This window comes from Thalassophryne amazonica, chromosome 23, assembly GCF_902500255.1.
Source record: "Thalassophryne amazonica chromosome 23, fThaAma1.1, whole genome shotgun sequence".
Lineage (NCBI taxonomy): Eukaryota > Metazoa > Chordata > Actinopteri > Batrachoidiformes > Batrachoididae > Thalassophryne > Thalassophryne amazonica.
This window is the reverse complement of record NC_047125.1, coordinates 4971889-4993431: the sequence shown is the minus strand read 5'-3', so window position 1 is coordinate 4993431 and position 21543 is coordinate 4971889. Positions and strand designations below refer to the sequence as shown.

At 41.8% G+C, this 21543-nt stretch overlaps 2 protein-coding genes and 2 long non-coding RNA genes across 4 annotated transcripts in view; 3 read left to right on the top strand and 1 right to left on the bottom strand.

The window, feature by feature from the left end:
- LOC117504821 (NACHT, LRR and PYD domains-containing protein 4E-like) overlaps positions 1–380 on the top strand; it is a 48543-nt gene extending 48163 nt beyond the window's left edge. The window contains exon 15 of the mRNA XM_034164356.1: positions 343–380. Coding sequence (XP_034020247.1) covers positions 343–355 — 13 coding nt within the window. The 3' untranslated portion in view covers positions 356–380. The remainder of the gene's footprint in view (positions 1–342) is intronic.
- Positions 1–21543, bottom strand: part of LOC117504818 — a 3434143-nt gene that overhangs the window by 916092 nt on the left and 2496508 nt on the right. The window lies entirely within an intron of this gene.
- LOC117504886 overlaps positions 1–21543 on the top strand; it is a 370101-nt gene that overhangs the window by 173586 nt on the left and 174972 nt on the right. The gene's annotated exons all lie outside the window — the stretch shown is intronic.
- Positions 14153–20047, top strand: LOC117504906. The gene is made up of 4 exons (XR_004558965.1): positions 14153–14231; positions 18296–18432; positions 18815–19094; positions 19993–20047. It is a non-coding gene; the product is annotated as an uncharacterized LOC117504906 (long non-coding RNA).

The window sequence follows — 21543 nt, the reverse complement described above, 5'->3', positions numbered from 1 at the left end:
TGGGTCAACCACCAGGCCAGGAATCCGAGGAGCACGAAACACACTAAGATCACAACGCAACCGGCTGCCCTACCAACAGTCCGGCAGCGGTGGCGCTGAGCACGCCGCTCCGGGGTCTGCTGTAGTTCAGTCATGATTGCTAGGATACAGTGTTGTTAACCAACCTCACCTAATAGTGCAAGGATCTCCCTGCTTCACTGGCGTTGAGACAATCTATTGCTAATTAAATAGACTCCCTTTGTAGCTAGACTTCCCCTTACACTGTGGAGGCAGCCAACACACGCTGTATCTTACAGTGACTTAGATGTATCCACGTTGATCTCTCCGCTATCTTTACTGCAGTTGGCGTTGTTAACAGCACTTGGTATGGACCTTCCCAATGAGGACTGGACCAGTTCTTCCTCTTAATCACTCTGATGAATACCCAGTCTCCTGGCTGGACTACTGGAAGGCCGTCCTGTGGAAGATCAGAATTATTCAGCAGTAAATGTGTTTGAGTTATCTCTTTCTGTGTTAATGTCTTTTTCATAAAATCTGCTAATGTTTGTTCCTCATCTGCTGTTTTAGTATCCATGTCAAAAATTGGTAGACGATATGGTCGTCCATAAAGTATCTCAAATGGTGTTAAACCTGATGGTGTTGGTGTTATTCTCATATACAATTTTACTAGGTCCAAACATTCAATCCAGGTTCGTTTTGTCTCTTCCATACATTTCCTTAGTCTTGTTTTTATTGTGCCATTTGTCCTTTCCACTAATCCTGCACTTTGTGGGTGGTAAGCACAATGATGTTTTAACTTAATTTTCATGTGTTCTGCTACTCTTTGTACAACTTCATTTGCAAAATGTGTTCCATTATCACTGTACAATGTCTCTGGTATTCCATAATACAGAATAATTGTCTTACACAGTGCTTTTGCTACTGTTAAAGCATCTGCTTTTTGTGATGGAACAATTTCTACCCATTTTGAAAAGGCATCAATTAATACTAGACAGTATTGATAAGGTCCACATCGATTTAGTTCAATAAAGTCCATATGAACAATTTGAAAAGGATACTGTGGTTTTGGGAATTGCCCTCTCCGGGGTCTTATATTTCCCTGTGGGTTGTGTTTCAATCAGGTAACACAGGCTTTACAAAATTTTTTTGAGTATAAATTAAATCCATAGGTAGTAAAGTATTGGTCTACCATATATACCATCCCCCCTGTCGACACATGCGTTAACCCATGCGTCGCAATTGCAGCTGCTTTGAATAAGCTTTTGGGTAGGATGGGTTTGTTATGTACACAAAGTCCTTTGGGGTTTGGGGTTGCCCCATTTTTCAACCACAAATGTCGTTCCTGCGCTGGTGCCTGTTTTTGCATATCCAATAAAAGGTCAGAATCTATTAATGGTTCATTGTCTGTCTGAGCTGTGTAAATAGAAGAAGTGCCATATCGACCAGCTGCTGCTTCTTTCGCTATTTTGTCTGCCAGGCAGTTTCCTCTGGAAACAAAATCTGTACCTCTGGTGTGGGCTGCGCATTTACATAATGCCAGGTGTGATGGTAATGTCACTGCTGCTAGCAAATTTGTGAGTAAGCCTGCATGTGTCACTGGTTTCCCTGTAGAGGTTATCATACCTCTTTGCCATTGTTTTGCAAAGAACCAAATTGTTAAAAATGCATATTGACTATCTGTATAGACTGTCAGTTTCTGTCCTTTAGCCAAGATAAAAGCTCTGGTTAATGCAATGAGTTCTGCAGCTTGGGCTGATTTAAAATGATCGATCTGTTTTGCTTCAATAACAGTATTTGGTAATTGAACAACAGCATAGCCTGTTAATGTCTGTCCTTTCTGATCTTTGAAACATGAGCCATCCACAAAGTAATGTAGTCCATCTGTAAATGGTTCGTCTGTTAAGTCTGGTCGAGGTAATTGTTGTTTCTGTGTGTCTGCCAAACAATCATGCGGTTCACCATCTGTCTCAGTAGGTAGGAGCGTGGTGGGATTCAAGGTGTTGCATCTTTCAATGGTAATATGTGGCTGAGACAGTAGCATTGCTGTATATGCTATCTGTCTAGCAGGCGATAAGAATGTATCCAAACGTTTGGAATAATAGCCAACTGGTTTATTTTTATTACCATGTTGTTGTAGCAAGACTGCACACAGGAATCCCTGTTTTGTGTCCACCATGAGAGTGAATGGCTTGTCATAATTGGGCAGAGATAATACTGTGGAACTCACAAGTTCTTGTTTAAGAGCTGTAAACTGTTCTTCAGCTTCTTTATTCCACTGTATTTTGTCACTCATAGCCGTTGGTATAGAATGTATTAAATCCTGCAATTTCTGCACCTTCTCTGCATAACATGGAATCCAGGCTCTGCAATAATTACAGATACCTAAGAAAGTCATCATTTCCTTTTTCTGCTTCAGGTTTTAACGGATATTGTTTGATCCGTGGTCTCCAATCAGATCGTGGCTTAATTTTGACTGGCTGAATGTTTTTCAACAGTCCTACATCTGTGGGTGCATTCACCCAGAGATGAGAAGGCAGTTTGGCCAATAAAGTCTCATCTTCCTGTGTCAACAACACAGATGTTGTTAAATTTCAATCGTCCAGATCTACTTCATGTATCACCGGTGTCGTCCAAGCACTTACAAACATGTATTTCCGATACAAGCCTGTGGATGGACTGAAATCTCACACCGACATTGCATCTGCTTCGTGCCAATCAGTCGCTTCCTCAGCTATTTTAGCAATTCCTCCAAGGTCCTTCCAGGACTGAGTGTCTGCCCTTGTCAGTGAAATATGCGGCACAGCTTCAGGTTTTCCTCTGTACCATTTGTCTGCACTTTGGGTCAGCACTACACTACACACAGAGGTGGTTTTTCTGTCTGTGTATAGGTGTGCTACTGTCTGTAATTCTGATGGAATTTGCAGAAATCCTGCTCCATACCTTTCATCCTTTTGTGGAGTGAATAGCATAGTTATGTGTAGATCTTTTGGTGACATCATTACTACATGTTCTCTGTTTTCACAGGTCATCAGACCTTCCTCTAATAATTGTTCAGTTTGTCTCAACTCCGACAGATCCAAAGAGTACTGCCAGGCCTGGGCCAAATTTGTATATACAGTAGCGGGCTGCCTCACAGCTCTCATACCACCTACTGTTGGTGTGACTCCTATAGATAAGGCAGTCATCAAATCTCATCCCAGTAAATTTACTGGACAATGGGGCGAATAAACCACAGAGACACAAGCAGTTTGGTTCGTTTCAGGATCTTCAAAATTGACAAACTTCAATATTTTCTCTGAATTCACCTGTCCATTTGCAGATTTTACCCAAACAACTTCTTTTGCCAATTTAGTTCCAGGAGGTCTGTCTGTTATCACTGTCCTACATGCTCCTGTGTCACAGAGAAAATCCATGTCCTGTCCATTTACCTTTAGAGTCACCACAGGTCTTTCTTCCTCTTTATGGCCTCTACTCTCATCTGTGCTTCACTGAGCCATACTTTTGCACACTATTTCTCCTTCTTTTCTTGCTTTCCTGTTACCCTTTTTATTTGCTGCTGCTGCTGTAAGTTTTAACACCAAAACCTTCACAATCTGGCACAACCAATTTACCTGAAAAGCCATATTTCTTTTTCCATTTAGTTATGTACTTCAGATTTTCCGGATTGCGTTTGTGCATGTATTTTTCGTTGTCCTGAAATAGGGGCTTATTTTCTGTGCATGTGTTTCCCATGTTGGTCACCTATTCCCCTTCACTCTGCAAAGTTCAGGTCAAGCTTCTACCCCGTGGGGCGGACCTTCCTTGGAATCCCCCTGTTTGCAGACTCGTCGGGAATATGTGAGTGTGGTGCGTATGGACTTAAAATGACCTACTTCACAGACGACAGCTTCACTTTTGTCCCCTGATAAAATGGGATATCAAGCTGTCCGTGCTTCAGTCACTCACAGTCCCATTCATACCACAAACACACTTAGTTTCACTTTTGGAATATTCAATTAATTCGCGTCTCTCTCACTGCTTCTCCTGAAATTTATTTTTACTCCTCCTGTATTTCTCAGGGGACTCGAACCCCTCCGCCAAATGCGCCGGCAGGACCGGAGACTAACTCCCTCCCCCGCACTTTATTCCGGATGGGGACTCGAACCCCTCCGCCAAATGTGCCGGCAGGACCGGAGACTCTAACTCCCTCCCCCGCACTTTATTACCCACGTTAACGTATTTTATCCTCACAGGCAGGCAGTAATTACTTACGTTAATTTGTTGCGCCTCTCATTTGGTTCGGAGGTGTCGTCAATCTACTGCGGCGAGCAGAGGTGGATGTCTATGGTCACCGGCCCGATGGAGAATTCACTCCTCAGAACTTTCTTCAGTGCGCGCTGTCAGCGGTGCGTCTCCCTCCATTCGCTCGAGAAGATCTGTCGACGCCCCACGTTGGGCGCCAGGAAAAAAATTGTTGGGTTTGCACCCTGTTTTTAAAGAAATGAGAGGCACAGACACTGTAAAGAAACCAGTCAGAGAGAGACAAATATATATATATTTTATGCTCTGCGCAGAGGAGGAGAACAAGAAGCAGCTTGTAAGTGCTAAGCTCCAAAGCTCTCCTAAAATCCCCTCCTCTGGCCCAGCTTTTTATTTAGTTCATCAACATGAGAAAAACAAACAAGGACAGTCGGGGAGAGGTTACACATGAGTCATGTCTGCAAGAAGGAGATATCAAGGCAAGGTGACGGCTGGAACCTTCCATTCCTGCAACATGAGCCTTGTGGCTCGTCCAAAGCAGGATGAGGCACTTTATGCAAAATAGTTTGCTCAATCATGAAGAATGCAGACAACAAGTCTTTCTTTTTAAAACCTCCTCTTCTCACAAAGAGGAAAAGTACACGTAGTCAGAAAAAGGAAATAAATGATAATATAAGCATGAACTATATAAAATAAATGATAATATAAGCATGAACTATATAAAATCCTTGACAGCGGGTGTTAACCGCACGTTGGAAAACATCTCGGGGAGAATGGCTGCACTGGAAAACCGCTTTGATCGTCAGTAATGACCACATCTCCTCTATTCAGATGTATTGAAAGCCACTCTGTTTCAAACTGTGGAATCTTTCAGGCGTCTGCTAATCTGGATATTTATTCGGCTCCCCAAACACAGCTGCACTTCAAGGCCGCTGTGATAAAAACCTCCTGGAAGAAGAGCAACACTTATGCCTCACTCCCTGGTTTTTCACCCGCCCTCTGCTTCTTTCAGCTCTGATGTTGACTGTGGACAGTGGACTGTTCAGAGCTGCCCCCCCAGGATGGACGGACAAGGCCGTTGATGGTGCCTAAGGCTGCCTCCGGAGTGTTCTGTCTGAAAACTGATCATTCAAATCTCGGTCGTCGTCTCTCATCTTGTTGTTGTGTGCCTCTTATCACTCTCTGCCCCTCCCTCCCTGCGGCAGGCCTCGTCCTCTCTCTCAAGCTCGCCTGGCGGCGCGACTTATAGTTGCAGCGGCCTTCACCCACTTTGCCTCTATTCAGATGACGTACTGCTTCAAGTTTAGTGCAAGTTTAATTTTGATGTGTGCCATTATTACGGTAAACAATAATTGTGGATTAATTGCTGTATCTTGTCTGAGGTAATTGGAGTGTAAAAATAATTGCCCTTTTTTGGGATCAATAAAGTTGTCTGAAGTGGTGTGTTAATAACTGTCAGGATGTGAGCTTTTGCGGGGTTGTGTTTATATGTTTTGGTTTATCTTTGTCATGTTGTGTTGCTTTCTTGCATGTTTATTCTCTTGCTGGGATTTTTCCTGCTCGGGTTTGTCTGTCCTTATTTCTCTTGTCTGTCTCTTGGTCCCTGGTGATGGCCGTTTCCTCCTCTCTGGCCACACCCTTGTTCTGGTGCCTTCCTCACACACCTGTCCTCAATTTGCAGCTCATCACCTGGGTGTATTTATAGATCCTCAGTTTGCCTTGTCCTTTGCCAGATTGATGTGCCTTGTGCCACTTATAGCTTCTTGCCTTGCTCTATTTGCCTCATTGTGTTTTTGACTACCTGCCTGTGTACCACGCCTAAGCCTGCTGATTTTGTCACTATTGCTCTTTTTGGACTGCCTCTCTGTGTACTGACTCCAGCCTGTGAACCAAGTAAACATCTTAACCCTACTGAGTTGTGTGCCTGCGTTTTACATTTGCTTCCAACCATCTCTGCCTGTAAGCCCCGATAACATTTTTAGTTAATTAATATTTGACCTCTGGGACCTTTAGGCTGAACTGGGAGGTTCCTGCTGCAGCTGCTGCTGTTGTCGTCTGATGTTTCATGGACATCATCAGAGTCAGTCTCCTCCCTTGGTGAACTGAAATGTATTGATCGACATTGTCAACAATTAATAATATTTTAAATTAAACTTACATTATACTTTTTACAATACAGCACAAAGTGCAGATGTTTAACTACTATTAAGACACTGTTAATAACTGCACAGTGCACAATGTCGGCTTAATTTAGTCATTAAAATTAGGTGATTAAGTTACTTCATTCACTGAGAAACTGTAAAAATCCTGCAGAACAACACATGATACTACATTTTAAACAGTTTTCCTCATATGTGTATTTTCACCTGGAGGTCCATGAGTGCTGGTCTGACCCTGGAAGATTTGTTCAGCATGTGATCCCTGGCTGCTGCGTTCAGACTGACTCTGAATTTCACTGCTGATTTCAGAGCTCGACGCCTGCTGACCTGCAGTGTTCCTGCTCTGTTTGTTTCTTCTGAACGAAGAAATCTTGAATATCTCCTTTTCATTGTCACTTTACAATGAAAACTACAGCAAACCTTGTTGCTGTGGACCCCGGGGTCAGGGACACCACTGTCAAACGGAAATTCACACCCGAATCCTGGCCTTACGAAATTTCCGTGTTTTGACTGTTGGAAGCCGATGAGATCCAACCAGAAAGGCGTCTGCTGTGACACTTAAATCTGTGTTACACTGCAAATGTATCGACATGGATTCATCAACCTAAGCCAGGCTCTGGAACTCTGACCAACCTTGGTCCTGCAGTAAGTGCACATTAACAGTGAATCCAACTAACATTTCACTTTCTGATGTCCAAGTTGAAGACCTGCCCCCAGAACCGAACTTCAACTGTTTCAAACAGAAAGGCTGCATTTCCTCCACGTGAATGCATGGAGCCTGTTGTCCAAAGTGGACGAGCTTCATCTGATCACTGAGCAATCCAGAGCTGCTGTTATCGGTGTGAATGAAACGTGACTGGAGGATTCTGTGACGGACACTGACAAACTAAAGTTTTTACGTCACCAGACCAGACATTTACATGCTGAAATAATAATAAAAAAATAAAACAAATTTCTGTTTTGATTTAATGTCACTATGACTCCACTGCAAAAACTGTCCCTCTCAAAATATGTCAAATAATACAAAATCTAGACAAATTGTCTTGTATTAAGCAAAAACAAAATCTGCCAATGGGGTAAGAAAAATTTACTTCGTTGGAATTCTCAAAATTAGCAAAATGTCTGGACACTGAGTAATCAAAATGTCCCTTAAAACTAGACATAATTCTTATTTTAAGATTAGCCTCTGTCTTAAAATAAGGAAAACAATCTTGCTCCTTTGCTTGGATGATTTGAAATCCATTGCCTTTCCTTATAAATGGTTAAATACAGCTTGATATGAGCTGGGAAAATGTGTTAAGTAAAAGTGAGATACATTTTCCCAAAATAAGTTTTTTTTTTTTTTTTTTTTCTCATGTAAAAAAACAACAAAAAATGCTTAACAAGATTATTTTTCTATTAACAAAAATTAAGTAAAATTTTCTTTTAAAAAGGTCTCTTTTTTTTTGTTACTTTCTCAGATACCAGTTTTGCAGTGTATGCCAGCACTTCTTGGTACTCTGTTCTTATGAAGAAGCTTCAGAATTGTCTGCAAACCTTCCACTACAAAACAGTTCAAAATATCCTCAATGCACTCCCAGGACCCATGAAGGGCACACTGAGCTCAATAATTCTTCCAGTAAGTCTCAGCGTTAAACACTTAAAAATTAACTGTCTAGTGTAGAGGACAAAGCAAATGAAGTATACAAAACCACTTAATTAAATGCGTTGCTAAACTTGGGTTTCTCTGACTATAAGTGTCTTGTGTGAACTCAGTGGCTGAGTTAGAATTTCTTTAAAAAACATTCAAATTGCTATTTTAGGGTTTTGTTTTGTTTTTAAACTGAGCAAATAATTTGTTTTAGAGTGTGGAATACTCCAAAGAATATTTCACTTCTGTGGACTGATCCTCATAACGTGTAAATTGAAATCAAAATGCCAGCATGGCTGCAGCTTTGAACACTGTTACAAACAGCCCCGGCCTCCCCTATTACCATTATAACTGGTCTGCTCTCCCAATAAAGATCACAGCTTTGACCCCCTAAAACAAACAAAAAACATCACTCATTTGTTTTATCTTAAATTTTCATCCTCGTTTCCACACCAGGAGCAACATTCGGGAATAAATCCGAGCAGCTCGTCAGCTCACCTGAGCTGAAGTGGATCCGAAGGCGAATTAGTCCGCAGCTGAAAACCTCCTAAGACATAACGAGCAGGAGGAGTCCCAGAGTTCTTCAACTTACTCAAGCAAAACACATAGAGACAAAATAAATAAATATAACCCAAACGTCAGTGGGGTTTCTGTTTCCGCCAAAAACAGCAGCAGCTGCAGCATCACGTATATCACTGACTGTAGCAATCTAACGTTCCCGCATTTTTGTAGCAGGGGCTAAAATTCCGGCGCCCCAAAGCCATTAATTTTGGCAATGCTGATTTGCTAAATATTTATTAATTTTTCCCTAGCAACTACATACAATTGGTTATTTCGCTGCACTTCAAGGGCACTTTGAATGACCGCCCAAGACGAGGAATGATACGTTCCGTCAGTGGAAATGCACTGTTGAATGAGAGTCAGTTGGAGGAAGTGTTGTCCGCTTTGCCACATATATATATATATGTGTGGCAAAGCGGACAAGTTACTCCTAATCGTCAAGACAATTAGAAATCATGAATGACCATGATATGTCAGACTTCTGACACCACCCTGGGAATTTCACCCAGGGAATTCGACAATAACTTCAACTTAAGACACACAGGTTCATTGTAATTGAGACAGAGACGTGGTTCCCAAATACAAAAAAAGAATTTATTAACAATTGAGGGTGATTCTTTAACTACGGGCACTATTGGCCTTGTAAATGTAATTTCCACCACACCATTGCCTTACAATATAAAGTGCCTTGGGGCAACTGTTTGTTGTGATTTGGCGCTATATACATGTGCTCTGATGTCACTGTTTATCTCCATAGAAACCAAACAATCTTTCATACAAACTGTTTAAATGGACATTACAGTGTTGTGGTGGAAATTACGGCAATATTGTGGGACAACTACATTTTGTTTAAAAAAATCACAACAGTTGTATGACATTGAATACCCCAATTATGTTTTGATTATTTTACTGATATTTTATTCAGAGATATTTTAAAACATTAGAAAAAAACTTTCTTTACCATTCTTTTTTATCATTGAAGATCAAAAGTCTGGGTGTGGGACAATCAATTCAATCAATTTTATTTATATAGCGCCAAATCACAACAAACAGTTGCCCCAAGGCACTTTATATTGTAAGGCAAGGCCATACAATAATTACGTAAAAACCCCAACGGTCAAAACGACCCCCTGTGAGCAAGCACTTGGCGACAGTGGGAAGGAAAAACTCCCTTTTAACAGGAAGAAACCTCCAGCAGAACCAGGCTCAGGGAGGGGCAGTCTTCTGCTGAGACTGGTTGGGGCTGAGGGAGAGAACCAGGAAAAAGACATGCTGTGGAGGGGAGCAGAGATCAATCACTAATGATTAAATGCAGAGTGGTGCATACAGAGCAAAAAGAGAAACACTCAGTGCATCATGGGAACCCCCAGCAGTCTAAGTCTATAGCAGCATAACTAAGGGATGGTTCAGGGTCACCTGATCCAGCCCTAACTATAAGCTTTAGCAAAAAGGAAAGTTTTAAGCCTAATCTTAAAAGTAGAGAGGGTGTCTGTCTCCCTGATCTGAATTGGGAGCTGGTTCCACAGGAGAGGAGCCTGAAAGCTGAAGGCTCTGCCTCCCATTCTACTCTTACAAACCCTAGGAACTACAAGTAAGCCTGCAGTCTGAGAGTGAAGCGCTCTATTGGGGTGATATGGTACTATGAGGTCCCTAAGATAAGATGGGACCTGATTATTCAAAACCTTATAAGTAAGAAGAAGAATTTTAAATTCTATTCTAGAATTAACAGGAAGCCAATGAAGAGAGGCCAATATGGGTGAGATATGCTCTCTCCTTCTAGTCCCTGTCAGTACTCTAGCTGCAGCATTTTGAATTAACTGAAGGCTTTTCAGGGAACTTTTAGGACAACCTGATAATAATGAATTACAATAGTCCAGCCTAGAGGAAATAAATGCATGAATTAGTTTTTCAGCATCACTCTGAGACAAGACCTTTCTAATTTTAGAGATACTGCGTAAATGCAAAAAAGCAGTCCTACATATTTGTTTAATATGCGCACTGAATGACATATCCTGATCAAAAATGACTCCAAGATTTCTCACAGTATTACTAGAGGTCAGGGTAATGCCATCCAGAGTAAGGATCTGGTTAGACACCATGTTTCTAAGATTTGTGGGGCCAAGTACAATAACTTCAGTTTTATCTGAGTTTAAAAGCAGGAAATTAGAGGTCATCCATGTCTTTATGTCTGTAAGACAATCCTGCAGTTTAGCTAATTGGTGTGTGTCCTCTGGCTTCATGGATAGATAAAGCTGGGTATCATCTGCGTAACAATGAAAATTTAAGCAATGCCATCTAATAATACTGCCTAAGGGAAGCATGTATAAAGTGAATAAAATTGGTCCTAGCACAGAACCTTGTGGAACTCCATAATTAACCTTAGTCTGTGAAGAAGATTCCCCATTTACATGAACAAATTGTAATCTATTAGATAAATATGATTCAAACCACCGCAGCGCAGTGCCTTTAATACCTATGGCATGCTCTAATCTCTGTAATAAAATTTTATGGTCAACAGTATCAAAAGCAGCACTGAGGTCTAACAGAACAAGCACAGAGATGAGTCCACTGTCTGAGGCCATAAGAAGATCATTTGTAACCTTCACTAATGCTGTTTCTGTACTATGATGAATTCTAAAACCTGACTGAAACGCTTCAAATACACCATTCCTCTGCAGATGATCAGTTAGCTGTTTTACAACTACCCTTTCAAGAATTTTTGAGAGAAAAGGAAGGTTGGAGATTGGCCTATAATTAGCTAAGATAGCTGGGTCAAGTGATGGCTTTTTAAGTAATGGTTTAATTACTGCCACCTTAAAAGCCTGTGGTACATAGCCAACTACACTCAACAAAAATATAAACGCAACACTTTTGGTTTTGCTCCCATTTTGTATGAGATGAACTCAAAGTTATAAAACTTTTTCCACATACACAATATCACCATTTCCCTCAAATATTGTTCACAAACCAGTCTAAATCTGTGATAGTGAGCACTTCTCCTTTGCTGAGATAATCCATCCCACCTCACAGGTGTGCCATATCAAGATGCTGATTAGACACCATGATTAGTGCACAGGTGTGCCTTAGACTGCCCACAATAAAAGGCCACTCTGAAAGGTGCAGTTTTATCACACAGCACAATGCCACAGATGTCGCAAGATTTGAGGGAGCGTGCAATTGGCATGCTGACAGCAGGAATGTCAACCAGAGCTGTTGCTCGTGTATTGAATGTTCATTTCTCTACCATAAGCCATCTCCAAAGGTGTTTCAGAGAATCTGGCAGTACAACCAACCAGCCTCACAACCGCAGACCACGTGTAACCACACCAGCCCAGGACCTCCACATCCAGCATGTTCACCTCCTCAGACAGCTGCTGAAACAATCGGTTTGCATAACCAAAGATCTGTCAGAAACCATCTCAGGGAAGCTCATCTGCATGCTCGTCGTCCTCATTGGGGTCTCGACCTGACTCCAGTTCGTCGTCGTAACCGACTTGAGTGGGCAAATGCTCACATTCGCTGGCGTTTGGCACGTTGGAGAGGTGTTCTCTTCACAGATGAATCCAGGTTCACACTGTCCAGGGCAGATGGCAGACAGAGTGTGTGGCGTCGTGTGGGTGAGCGGTTTTCTGATGTCAATGTTGTGGATCGACTGGCCCATGGTGGCGGTGGGGTTATGGTATGGGCAGGCGTCTGTTATGGACAAAGAACACAGGTGCATTTTATTGATGGCATTTTGAATGCACAGCGATACCGTGACAAGATCCTGAGGCCCATTGTTGTGCCATACATCCAAGAACATCACCTCATGTTGCAGCAGGATAATGCACGACCCCATGTTGCAAGGATCTGTACACAATTCTTGGAAGCTGAAAATGTCCCAGTTCTTGCATGGCCGGCATACTCACCGGACATGTCACCCATTGAGCATGTTTGGGATGCTCTGGACCGGCGTATATGACAGCGTGTACCAGTTCCTGCCAATATCCAGCAACTTCGCACAGCCATTGAAGAGGAGTGGACCAACATTCCACAGGCCATAATTGACAACCTGATCAACTCTATGCGAAGGATATGTGTTGCACTGCATGAGGCAAATGGTGGTCACACCAGATACTGACTGGTATCCCCCCCCAATAAAACAAAACTGCACCTTTCAGAGTGGCCTTTTATTGTGGGCAGTCTAAGGCACACCTGTGCACTAATCATGGTGTCTAATCAGCATCTTGATATGGCACACCTGTGAGGTGGGATGGATTATCTCAGCAAAGGAGAAGTGCTCACTATCACAGATTTAGACTGGTTTGTGAACAATATTTGAGGGAAATGGTGATATTGTGTATGTGGAAAAAGTTTTAGATCTTTGAGTTCATCTCATACAAAATGGGAGCAAAACCAAAAGTGTTGCGTTTATATTTTTGTTGAGTGTAATAAAGATAGATTGATCATATTTAAGATCAAAGCATTAAATAATGGTAGGGCTTCCTTGAGCAGTCTGGTAGGAATGGGGTCTAATAGACATGTTGATGGTTTGGACAAGCACAAAACAGCAATATTTGCATATACTGATTCTGAAAAAAGGTGAAACAGTCATCATAGACTACTAGAACAAATTTCTTAACACACTTTCATTGTAAAGATAACTATAAAAGTGTGAAATTTCCCCTTTTTTCTGTTTTTCATACAATATGATCAAAGGACATAATAAGTGCCCGTAGTCTAAGAATCACCCTTGAATTTCTAGTTTAAAAGACAATTTTATAAAAACTAATTTAAAACACCACCGATTATGACCACATGAGGGCACCCTTGCATCACGCAGCCCGGCAGCACACGCAGCTGGCAAAGTTTTCCAAATGTCCACACTGAGCGTAAAGCCGCCGCAGCAAACAAGGCACATCCACCGGTCTCACAAGACGAAATCTTTCAGCAGAGCATCAGAGCAAAGCAGCAGGGCCTCCTTCCACAGCTTGGTCCAAAATCCGAACCGTCCGTCACAGCAATCAGCTGTAACTCGACACCACCCCAGAGCGTCAAGAGCACCACAAACTCAGCAGCGCACCGCCAACGACAGCCCACTCAGAGGTCTCTGTCTTCACGGGAACGTGGAAGTGAATACGTCCAAACACCTGCAGTCAGTCTCCAGAAAGAGAAAGAAGAGCACGCACACTCCCTACACTCCTCTGCCACTTACTCTGGGGTTCGTAAGGTTAGATCTTACTTGTGTGAAGCGCCTTGAGGCAACTTTGTTGTGATTTGGCGCTATATAAATGAAAATTAATTTAAATTAAGAATGTTACCTTTTAACTCCGCGCACGCTGCTGTCAACACGACGAGGTAAGTCCGTGATCGGTGAAGCTACAGCATTTAATTGGTGCAGGCGCTGAACCACTTCCTGAATTTGTGTCAAAATAAAAGCCTTGTAAGAGTTTCATACACAGTTCAGTCTTACACTTGGTTTCAGTCTTGTTTCCGTTTGATCCTACATCGATGGATGACAGTCAGCATGATTGACATAACCGATAGCCAATGACAATTGAGAGTGCACAGGAGATGGCCAATCAGATTGCCACCAGAGCGGGTTCTTCTGTCACCATGGAAGACCCGCCCCCGGCGAACGGACTTGCTCTTCTCCTGACAAGGTTAGAATCGTCTCTTAGCTTTTTACCTGTGCATTATTTTTGTTTGTCTAAGTACAACAGCTACGGACTTGAGCTCTTGAATTTATTGCTGTGTGAATCCTAGCAGTGGTTAGCTTCTCGATAGCCCTTAGCTTGTGCTAGCTGTCGCTCCTCGCTTGTTCTTTTCTTAAGGTTTAGCACTATAAAATAACTTGTGTGATGTTGTCAGACAGGGTGGCCCTCTGAGAGAGCCGTGTCCGTAAGGTAGAGCATTCTGAGTTCATTGGAGTTAGATATCACGGACACACCAGACCAGCTTAGTGTCTGGTCGGCTAGTGGGCCTGTTAGCATTAGTTTAGCTCCGCCCTGTCAGCCTGAGTTCTACCCCGATCTCCAGACTCGAACGACGTGCGTTCGTGAGAGGGGATTCAATTTATTATTAATTATTTTCAATTTATTAATTTATATAGCGCCAAATCACGACAAAGTCGCCCCAAGGCGCTTCACATAATTCACAACACAAATTAATCTAAATTAAAAATTAAAAGCAAGAAAAGCACAGTTAAAAGATAAAACACAATAGAATAAAAAGAAATTACAAAGCAAACACAGATTAAAAAATTAATAAGACAGTCTAAAAAAGTGGGTCTTCAGTTCTGATTTAAAAATCTCCACCGTGTCAGACTGCCGAATAACAGCAGGTAGATCATTCCAAAGAGCTGGACCACGGTAGGAGAAGGCTCTATACCCCACAGACTTTTTGTTCATCCTTGGAACACACAGAAGCCCTGCGAACGCAAAGGCCTCGCAGGTACGTAGGGCTTAACCAAGTCCGCCAAGTAGGAAGGCGTCAGTCCATGAACAATTTTATAAACCAACAATAAAACTTTAAAATCCAATCTGGCAGAAACCGGTAGCCAATGAAGGGATGCCAGAAAGGGAGTAATGTGGTCAAACCTTCTACTTGTGTCAATTCTGGCAGCAGCATTATGCACCAACTGAAGTCCTCGACTGCTAGACTGCGGCAGGCCAGAGAATAAAGCATTACAATAATCCAATCTAGAGGAGACAAATGCGTGAATCAGAGTCTCAGCATCAGCCATAGACAGGATGGGGCGAATCTTTGCTATATTTCTCAGATGAAAGAAAGCAGTCCTCGTAGTGTCCCTAATGTGGAGGTCAAAGGACAACGTAGGATCAAAGATTACCCCAAGGTTCCTCAATTTGTCAGTATGATGTATAACACATGAACCTAGGCTAAGCGCCAGCTGATCAAATTGGTGCCGATGTCTTGCTGGGCCAAGAACCATCATTTCAGTCTTATCAGAGTTCAAAAGTAGAAAGTTGCTAGACATCCAACTTCTCACTGCTGCAAGACAGTCCTGTAAAGATTTTATGTGGACAGGATTTCCAGCAGCTATTGGCATATACAACTGAGTATCATCAGCATAACAATGAAAAGCAACCCCGAAACGCTGCAAAATGTTCCCAAGGGGTGCCATATACAGGGGAAAAAAGCAAGGGACCCAGAACGGATCCCTTTGGAACCCCGAACGTCATGCCTTTAAAGTCAGAGGTAGTGTCATTGCACAAAACACAATGGGAACGACCAGACAGATAAGACGTCAGCCACACAAGAACAGTTCCAGTAATCCCGAAATAGTTTTCTAGCCTATCAAATAGAATATGATGATCAACTGTGTCAAACGCAGCACTGAGATCCAACAACACCAATGCTGTAGTAGTATCCGAGTCCATTGCTCGCAGAAGATCATTAACTACTTTTATAAGTGCTGTTTCTGTGGAGTGATGTCTTCTAAAAGCAGACTGCAGTGGCTCAAAAAGGTCATTCTCAGTAAGATAGTCCACAAGCTGCCGTGAAACCACCTTTTCCAGAATTTTAGAGCAGAATGATAGATTTGATATCGGCCTATAATTTTTTAATTCACCAGGATCAAGATTAGATTTCTTGAGTAGTGGTTTAACCACTGCAGATTTAAAACAATTTGGAACAGATCCAGAGTTTAAAGAAAGGTTAACAATTTCCAGCACAGTCGGCCCAAGAATGGGCCAAAGATCCTTAAACAATTTTGTTGGTATAGGATCAAATAAACAAGTTGTGCTTCTAGTAGACATCACGAGTTTCGTCAGTACACCTTGTGAGATACTGTTAAATTCCGTGAGTGTAGATAGCACCTCAGTAGTAGTCCCCAGCTCAGTAGCTGGATACAGTGATTCAACCAAAGTATGCTGAGATGTGCTCAACCTAATATCTTCTATTTTCTTTTCGAAATAGTCCAGAAAGTCCTGTGCTGAAAAAGGAGAATGACCAACAGGTGCTGTCCATGAATAAGAAATGCCACCGTATCAAACAAGAACTTTGAGTTATGCTTGTTTTTGTTGATCAATTCAGAATAATACGCCTGCTTCGTAGCCAATAAAGCATGCTTATAATCTAAAATAGCTTCACGCCACGCAAGGTGAAACACCTCTAGTTTGGAACTACGCCATTTCCGTTCCAACCCTCTAGCCTTCTTCCTAAGGTCACGCAAATAACTATTGAACCAGGGTGTCTGTGCTTTGGGAAGGCGTGGCTTTAATAGAGGAGGCGCAGTCTTATCAAGTGTGGTTTTTAGCACTAAATTCAGGCTATCTGCAAGACTGTCTACTGACTGAAATTTCATCAAGCTTGAAGTTAGGATTTCAGGTAGTCTTGCTTCGAGTTCAGTCAAAGTTGAAGGTTTAATTTGTCGCTGCAATGATAGGCAAGGTTGTTGCTCCACTAAACGCGGCAGCGTAATTGATTCGGGATTCAGTTTGATTTCTGTAATGATGTAAAACAAGCATACATTAAAATACAGGGTAACACACAGACACAAAGCAACAAATGCACTTTTTTACATTGTGGCCCAATAAAAATCACAGCTGGGTTGCCGTGGACGTTACACCGAGCACCCTCTGGTGGCCATTTTTGGCCGATGAAAACATCGCCGAGCTCAATACAAATAATTTGGTCACTTTTCAAAGGGGTCAGACTCGTCAATAAAGTCAGTTTAATGTACAATGGTTCATTTCAGGTCAGCTTGGTGTATAAATCTCATCGTTCCAGGCAGTGAGAGGTATCGACTGGCTGTTAGAAGCAAATTAGAGACAAAACAAAATCAGCCGATTTCAATAGACAATGCAGCCAGAGCTTGTTTTTATCGGGCGGCCAGTAGCGGAGGTACTCAATTAGAGGTACGAGGTCCCTCTACCTGAGTTGAGGTAAGCCGCTGTTCATCGTGGCTTCAGAGCTCTGAAGCAGAGGAGGGGAACCCGTTCTTTACACACACACATATATATATATATATATATATATATATATATATATATATATATATATATATATATATATATATATATAAAAAACACAAATTAACCTCCGTGTTTTTCCCATGAACCTCGCTGACGCTCAGTCCGGAATATTCCATTTATTAATCCCATTAGCTCAATCAAAGTAGGTTGATGTCCATTGGATTCTGACATGTGACATATGTTACTCCATAACATGATAACTAAGCATGACAGATGGTGAAAAGTATTCCTTTTTAAAACCTGATTAACTCAACCAAGAATTTGCATGTTTTTACCAAAATTGCAACATTTTTGGTACAAAAATTCAGCCAAAATGGAACACAATTTGATTGAATATTCCCAGCTGAATATTGTAAAATGCTGAAGTATGTGTGAACTGCTTTGGTGGCTTGGAATGGTTGGTATCAGCTCCTGTCATATCCGGTTGTTTGGAAACTGTGTGATTAATCCTCTGGAGTCAAATGACGTGCCCTCGTGTCAAAAGTCACATGGCCTAAGTAAGTGGACGTAACACCCAATCCGCTGCACTCTGAGTGTTTGTTTAAATGCATGTTGAATGCGTGGAATTCAACGTGCACACCACTTTTTTTAATTTTGTTAATAGGCCAAGTATAACTTGAATTATGATTAATAATTTACACAAGTTTGTGGGGAGGATAATATTCTTATATTCGCTCTGCGTTTTGGAGACACCCGCAGCAAAAACAACTAATTTCCTAATTCTACTGCAGGAGAGAGAGGGCTGGAATGAAATACAACTCCCTCAACTGCAGCAGGAGAGAGTGGTGTTACCATTGCGGATAAACTCAGGAGCTAACCAATCACCAACTCCACGTAGGTTTGATGACAACCCACAGACCCAGTGTAGGTAAGTAGGTGTGTGTGTGTGTGTGTGTGTGTGCGCGCGCACGCGACTTTTCTTTTGTCTCTCTCTGTCAGACGAGGGGTCTGGTTAGGTTTAAAACAGCAAACAAGTAAAAACATACACAAATTTTTCTTTATCACTGGTGTAAATTATTTTACCAAATAAACAATGATTCTCCAATCCACGTAATTTGTTTGCTGAGGGAATCAGGTTAAAAAGTTGTGTGATATTTGCCATGCTTGGAGTGTGTTTTAGCGTGTGTGGTGTAGTTTTGTTTGTTTGTTTTAATTTATTTATTTAGTGCATCCAAATAATCAGGCATCTGGAACAGTGCGTCAAGTCTTTCTCTCTCTTTTTTTTTTTTTTTTTTTTGAATTGCATAAAGACCATCGGATCGTGGAGCACATCATCAGAGTCTGAACCAGAGCGTGATCAATCTGATGAAGTGGACTTTATTGTTCTGGTCTGGATGAACCAGAGCAGGTGGATTCACCGATCTGTGTGCACAGATCAGCCCAGTGGATTGGACCACATGCTTCTCTTTCCATCTTCTCCAGGACTCATGCTTTTCTCCTCCAGCGCAGAGTCCTGGAGCACAGCAGGGTGGAGACAAACACTGCCCCAGCAGTCAGCAGGCTCCAGGGGCAGAGAACACAGGAGTTAAGGTAGAGACCCCCTTTGTTTGGGTGTAATTTTCCCAAAATCTCAGAGAAAGTGCTGTGTTTCTGTCCCCAGAAGTAGAGGAATTATGTCATATGCACAGGGCTGTGAAAACTCTGCAGAGATAAGGAATTCCGTGGATTTCATCATGGGTGGGGGGTTCGTGTTGTAATCTGTAATTGTGATCATTTAATTGTGAGTTTTTTTGAAATGCCTATCGCAAAGCATTTCCTTTTTTTGAACGACATTGTGCAAGTTTTATAAGTCCGCAGACACTGATCTGTGTGTTACAGATACAAATCTGTGTCCTTGGATCCGCGAAACTTCCCAGAGGAAAAATGCCACTCAAAGCGTAGCTGTTACGACAGTTGTTGTAAAGCGGGACTGGTTGGTTGCTGCGACAACGCTGTGTGGCTCCTGCAAGATGTTTAAGCTAAATGTAGCATGTGGACACCGCAAACTTTTAAAGGTCTCAAGTTTTAAAAGAAGAATTTTGCAGCATGTCTGTCCCACGGAGCGACATCAGACAGAGGGAAAATGGCAAGAAAGATGGTTTGAAAAAGTTTTCCAATAATTCTATTCCCCCTTTCCTACTTTTTTTACTAATAGCCCAATTTCATAGCCTTAAGAGTGTGCATATCATGAATGCTTGGTCTTGTTGGATTTGTGAGAATCTACTGAATCTACTGGTCCCTTGTTTTCCATGTAACAATAAGAAATATACACAAAAACTGGATTAATCTTTTTAGTCACATAGCACTACTATTATTCTCAACACTACTGTACATTTCTACTTTATCAGTTCCATCAGTGCAATAACTTGTCAGGTCAAACTCAACACTCTGATACTTTATTTTAATTAGTGTTTGTTCTAACATTTATTGTTAATTTGTTTCTTTGCAGACATGCAGCCGTTGTTGGTGATTAAAGAAGAAACTCTCCCTGAACACCAGGAATGGAATCTGAGTGTTGACCAGGAGGAAATTAAAGAAGAAGAGAAGCTGTGGATAAGTAAGCAGGGAAAGCAGCTTCAGCAGCTGGAGGAGGCAGATCTCACCACGTTCAGTTTCACTGCCGTCACTGTGAAGAGTGAAAATGATGATGAAAAACCAGAATCATCACAGCTTCGTCAAAGTCCGAGTGATGAGAGCACAGAGGCTGAGCCTGTAGCCAGCAGCTCATCAATACACAGAACACTGACAGCAGAAGCTGATGGAGAGGACGATGGAGGACCACAACCAGCCAGCAACTCGGGTCCAAACAGTCATTTGCAACCAGATACCAGTGGCAGGAGTTCAGACAGTTCTGGAACTGAGACTGATGACAGTTATGACTGGAAACAGACCAGAGAACTTCAGTCACGTTGTAACTGTCAAAAAAATACCAATATTGTTCATTCAAGCAACACTGATGAGAAACAGTTTAAAGGCTCTAAATATGGAAAAGCATCTGGTCCCATGAACAACTCAGAGCAACAAAAGGAGAGGCAAGCAACAAGAAAACTATTTAGCTGTTCTAATCACAGTAAAACACAGAAACAGAAGAGCATGCTGAACAAACACATTAGAATTCAGACTCGACAAAAAGCATTTGTCTGTTCTGAGTGTGGTCAAAAATTTGGACGAAAGGGCACGCTGAACAGACACATGTTAATTCATACAGGACAAAAAGCATTTGCCTGTTCCGAGTGTGGTCATAGATTTGGACTAAAGGGCGACCTGAACAGACACATGATAATTCATACAGGACAAAAAGCATTTGTCTGTTCTCAGTGTGGTAAAAGATTTGGACGAAAGAGCAACTTGAACGACCACATGATAATTCATACAGGACAAAAAGCGTTTGTCTGTTCTGAGTGTGGTCAAAGATTTGGACGAAAGGGCACCCTGAATGACCACATGATAATTCATACAGGACAAAAAGCATTTGTCTGTTCTGAGTGTGGGCAAAGATTTGGACGAAAGGGCAGCCTGAACGAACACATGATAATTCATACAGGACGAAAAGTATTTGTCTGTTCTGAGTGTGGTAAAACATTTGGACAAAACAGCCGCCTGAACACACACATGGTAATTCATACAGGACAAAAAGCATTTGTCTGTTCTGAGTGTGGTCAAAGATTTGGACGAAAAGGCAGCCTGAATGAACACATGATAATTCATACAGGGCAAAAAGCATTTGTCTGTTCTGAGTGTGGTAAAACATTTGGACAAAAGAGCCGCCTGAACAAACACATGATGATTCATACAGGGCAAAAAGCATTTGTCTGTTCTGAGTGTGGTCATAAATTTGGAAAAAAGAGCCACCTAAATACACACATGATAATTCATACAGGGCAAAAGGCATTTGTCTGTTCTGGGTGTGGTCAGAGATTTCGACTAAAGAGCAGCCTGAACAGACATATGATAATTCATACAGGACAAAAAACATTTGTCTGTTCTGAGTGTGGTAAAA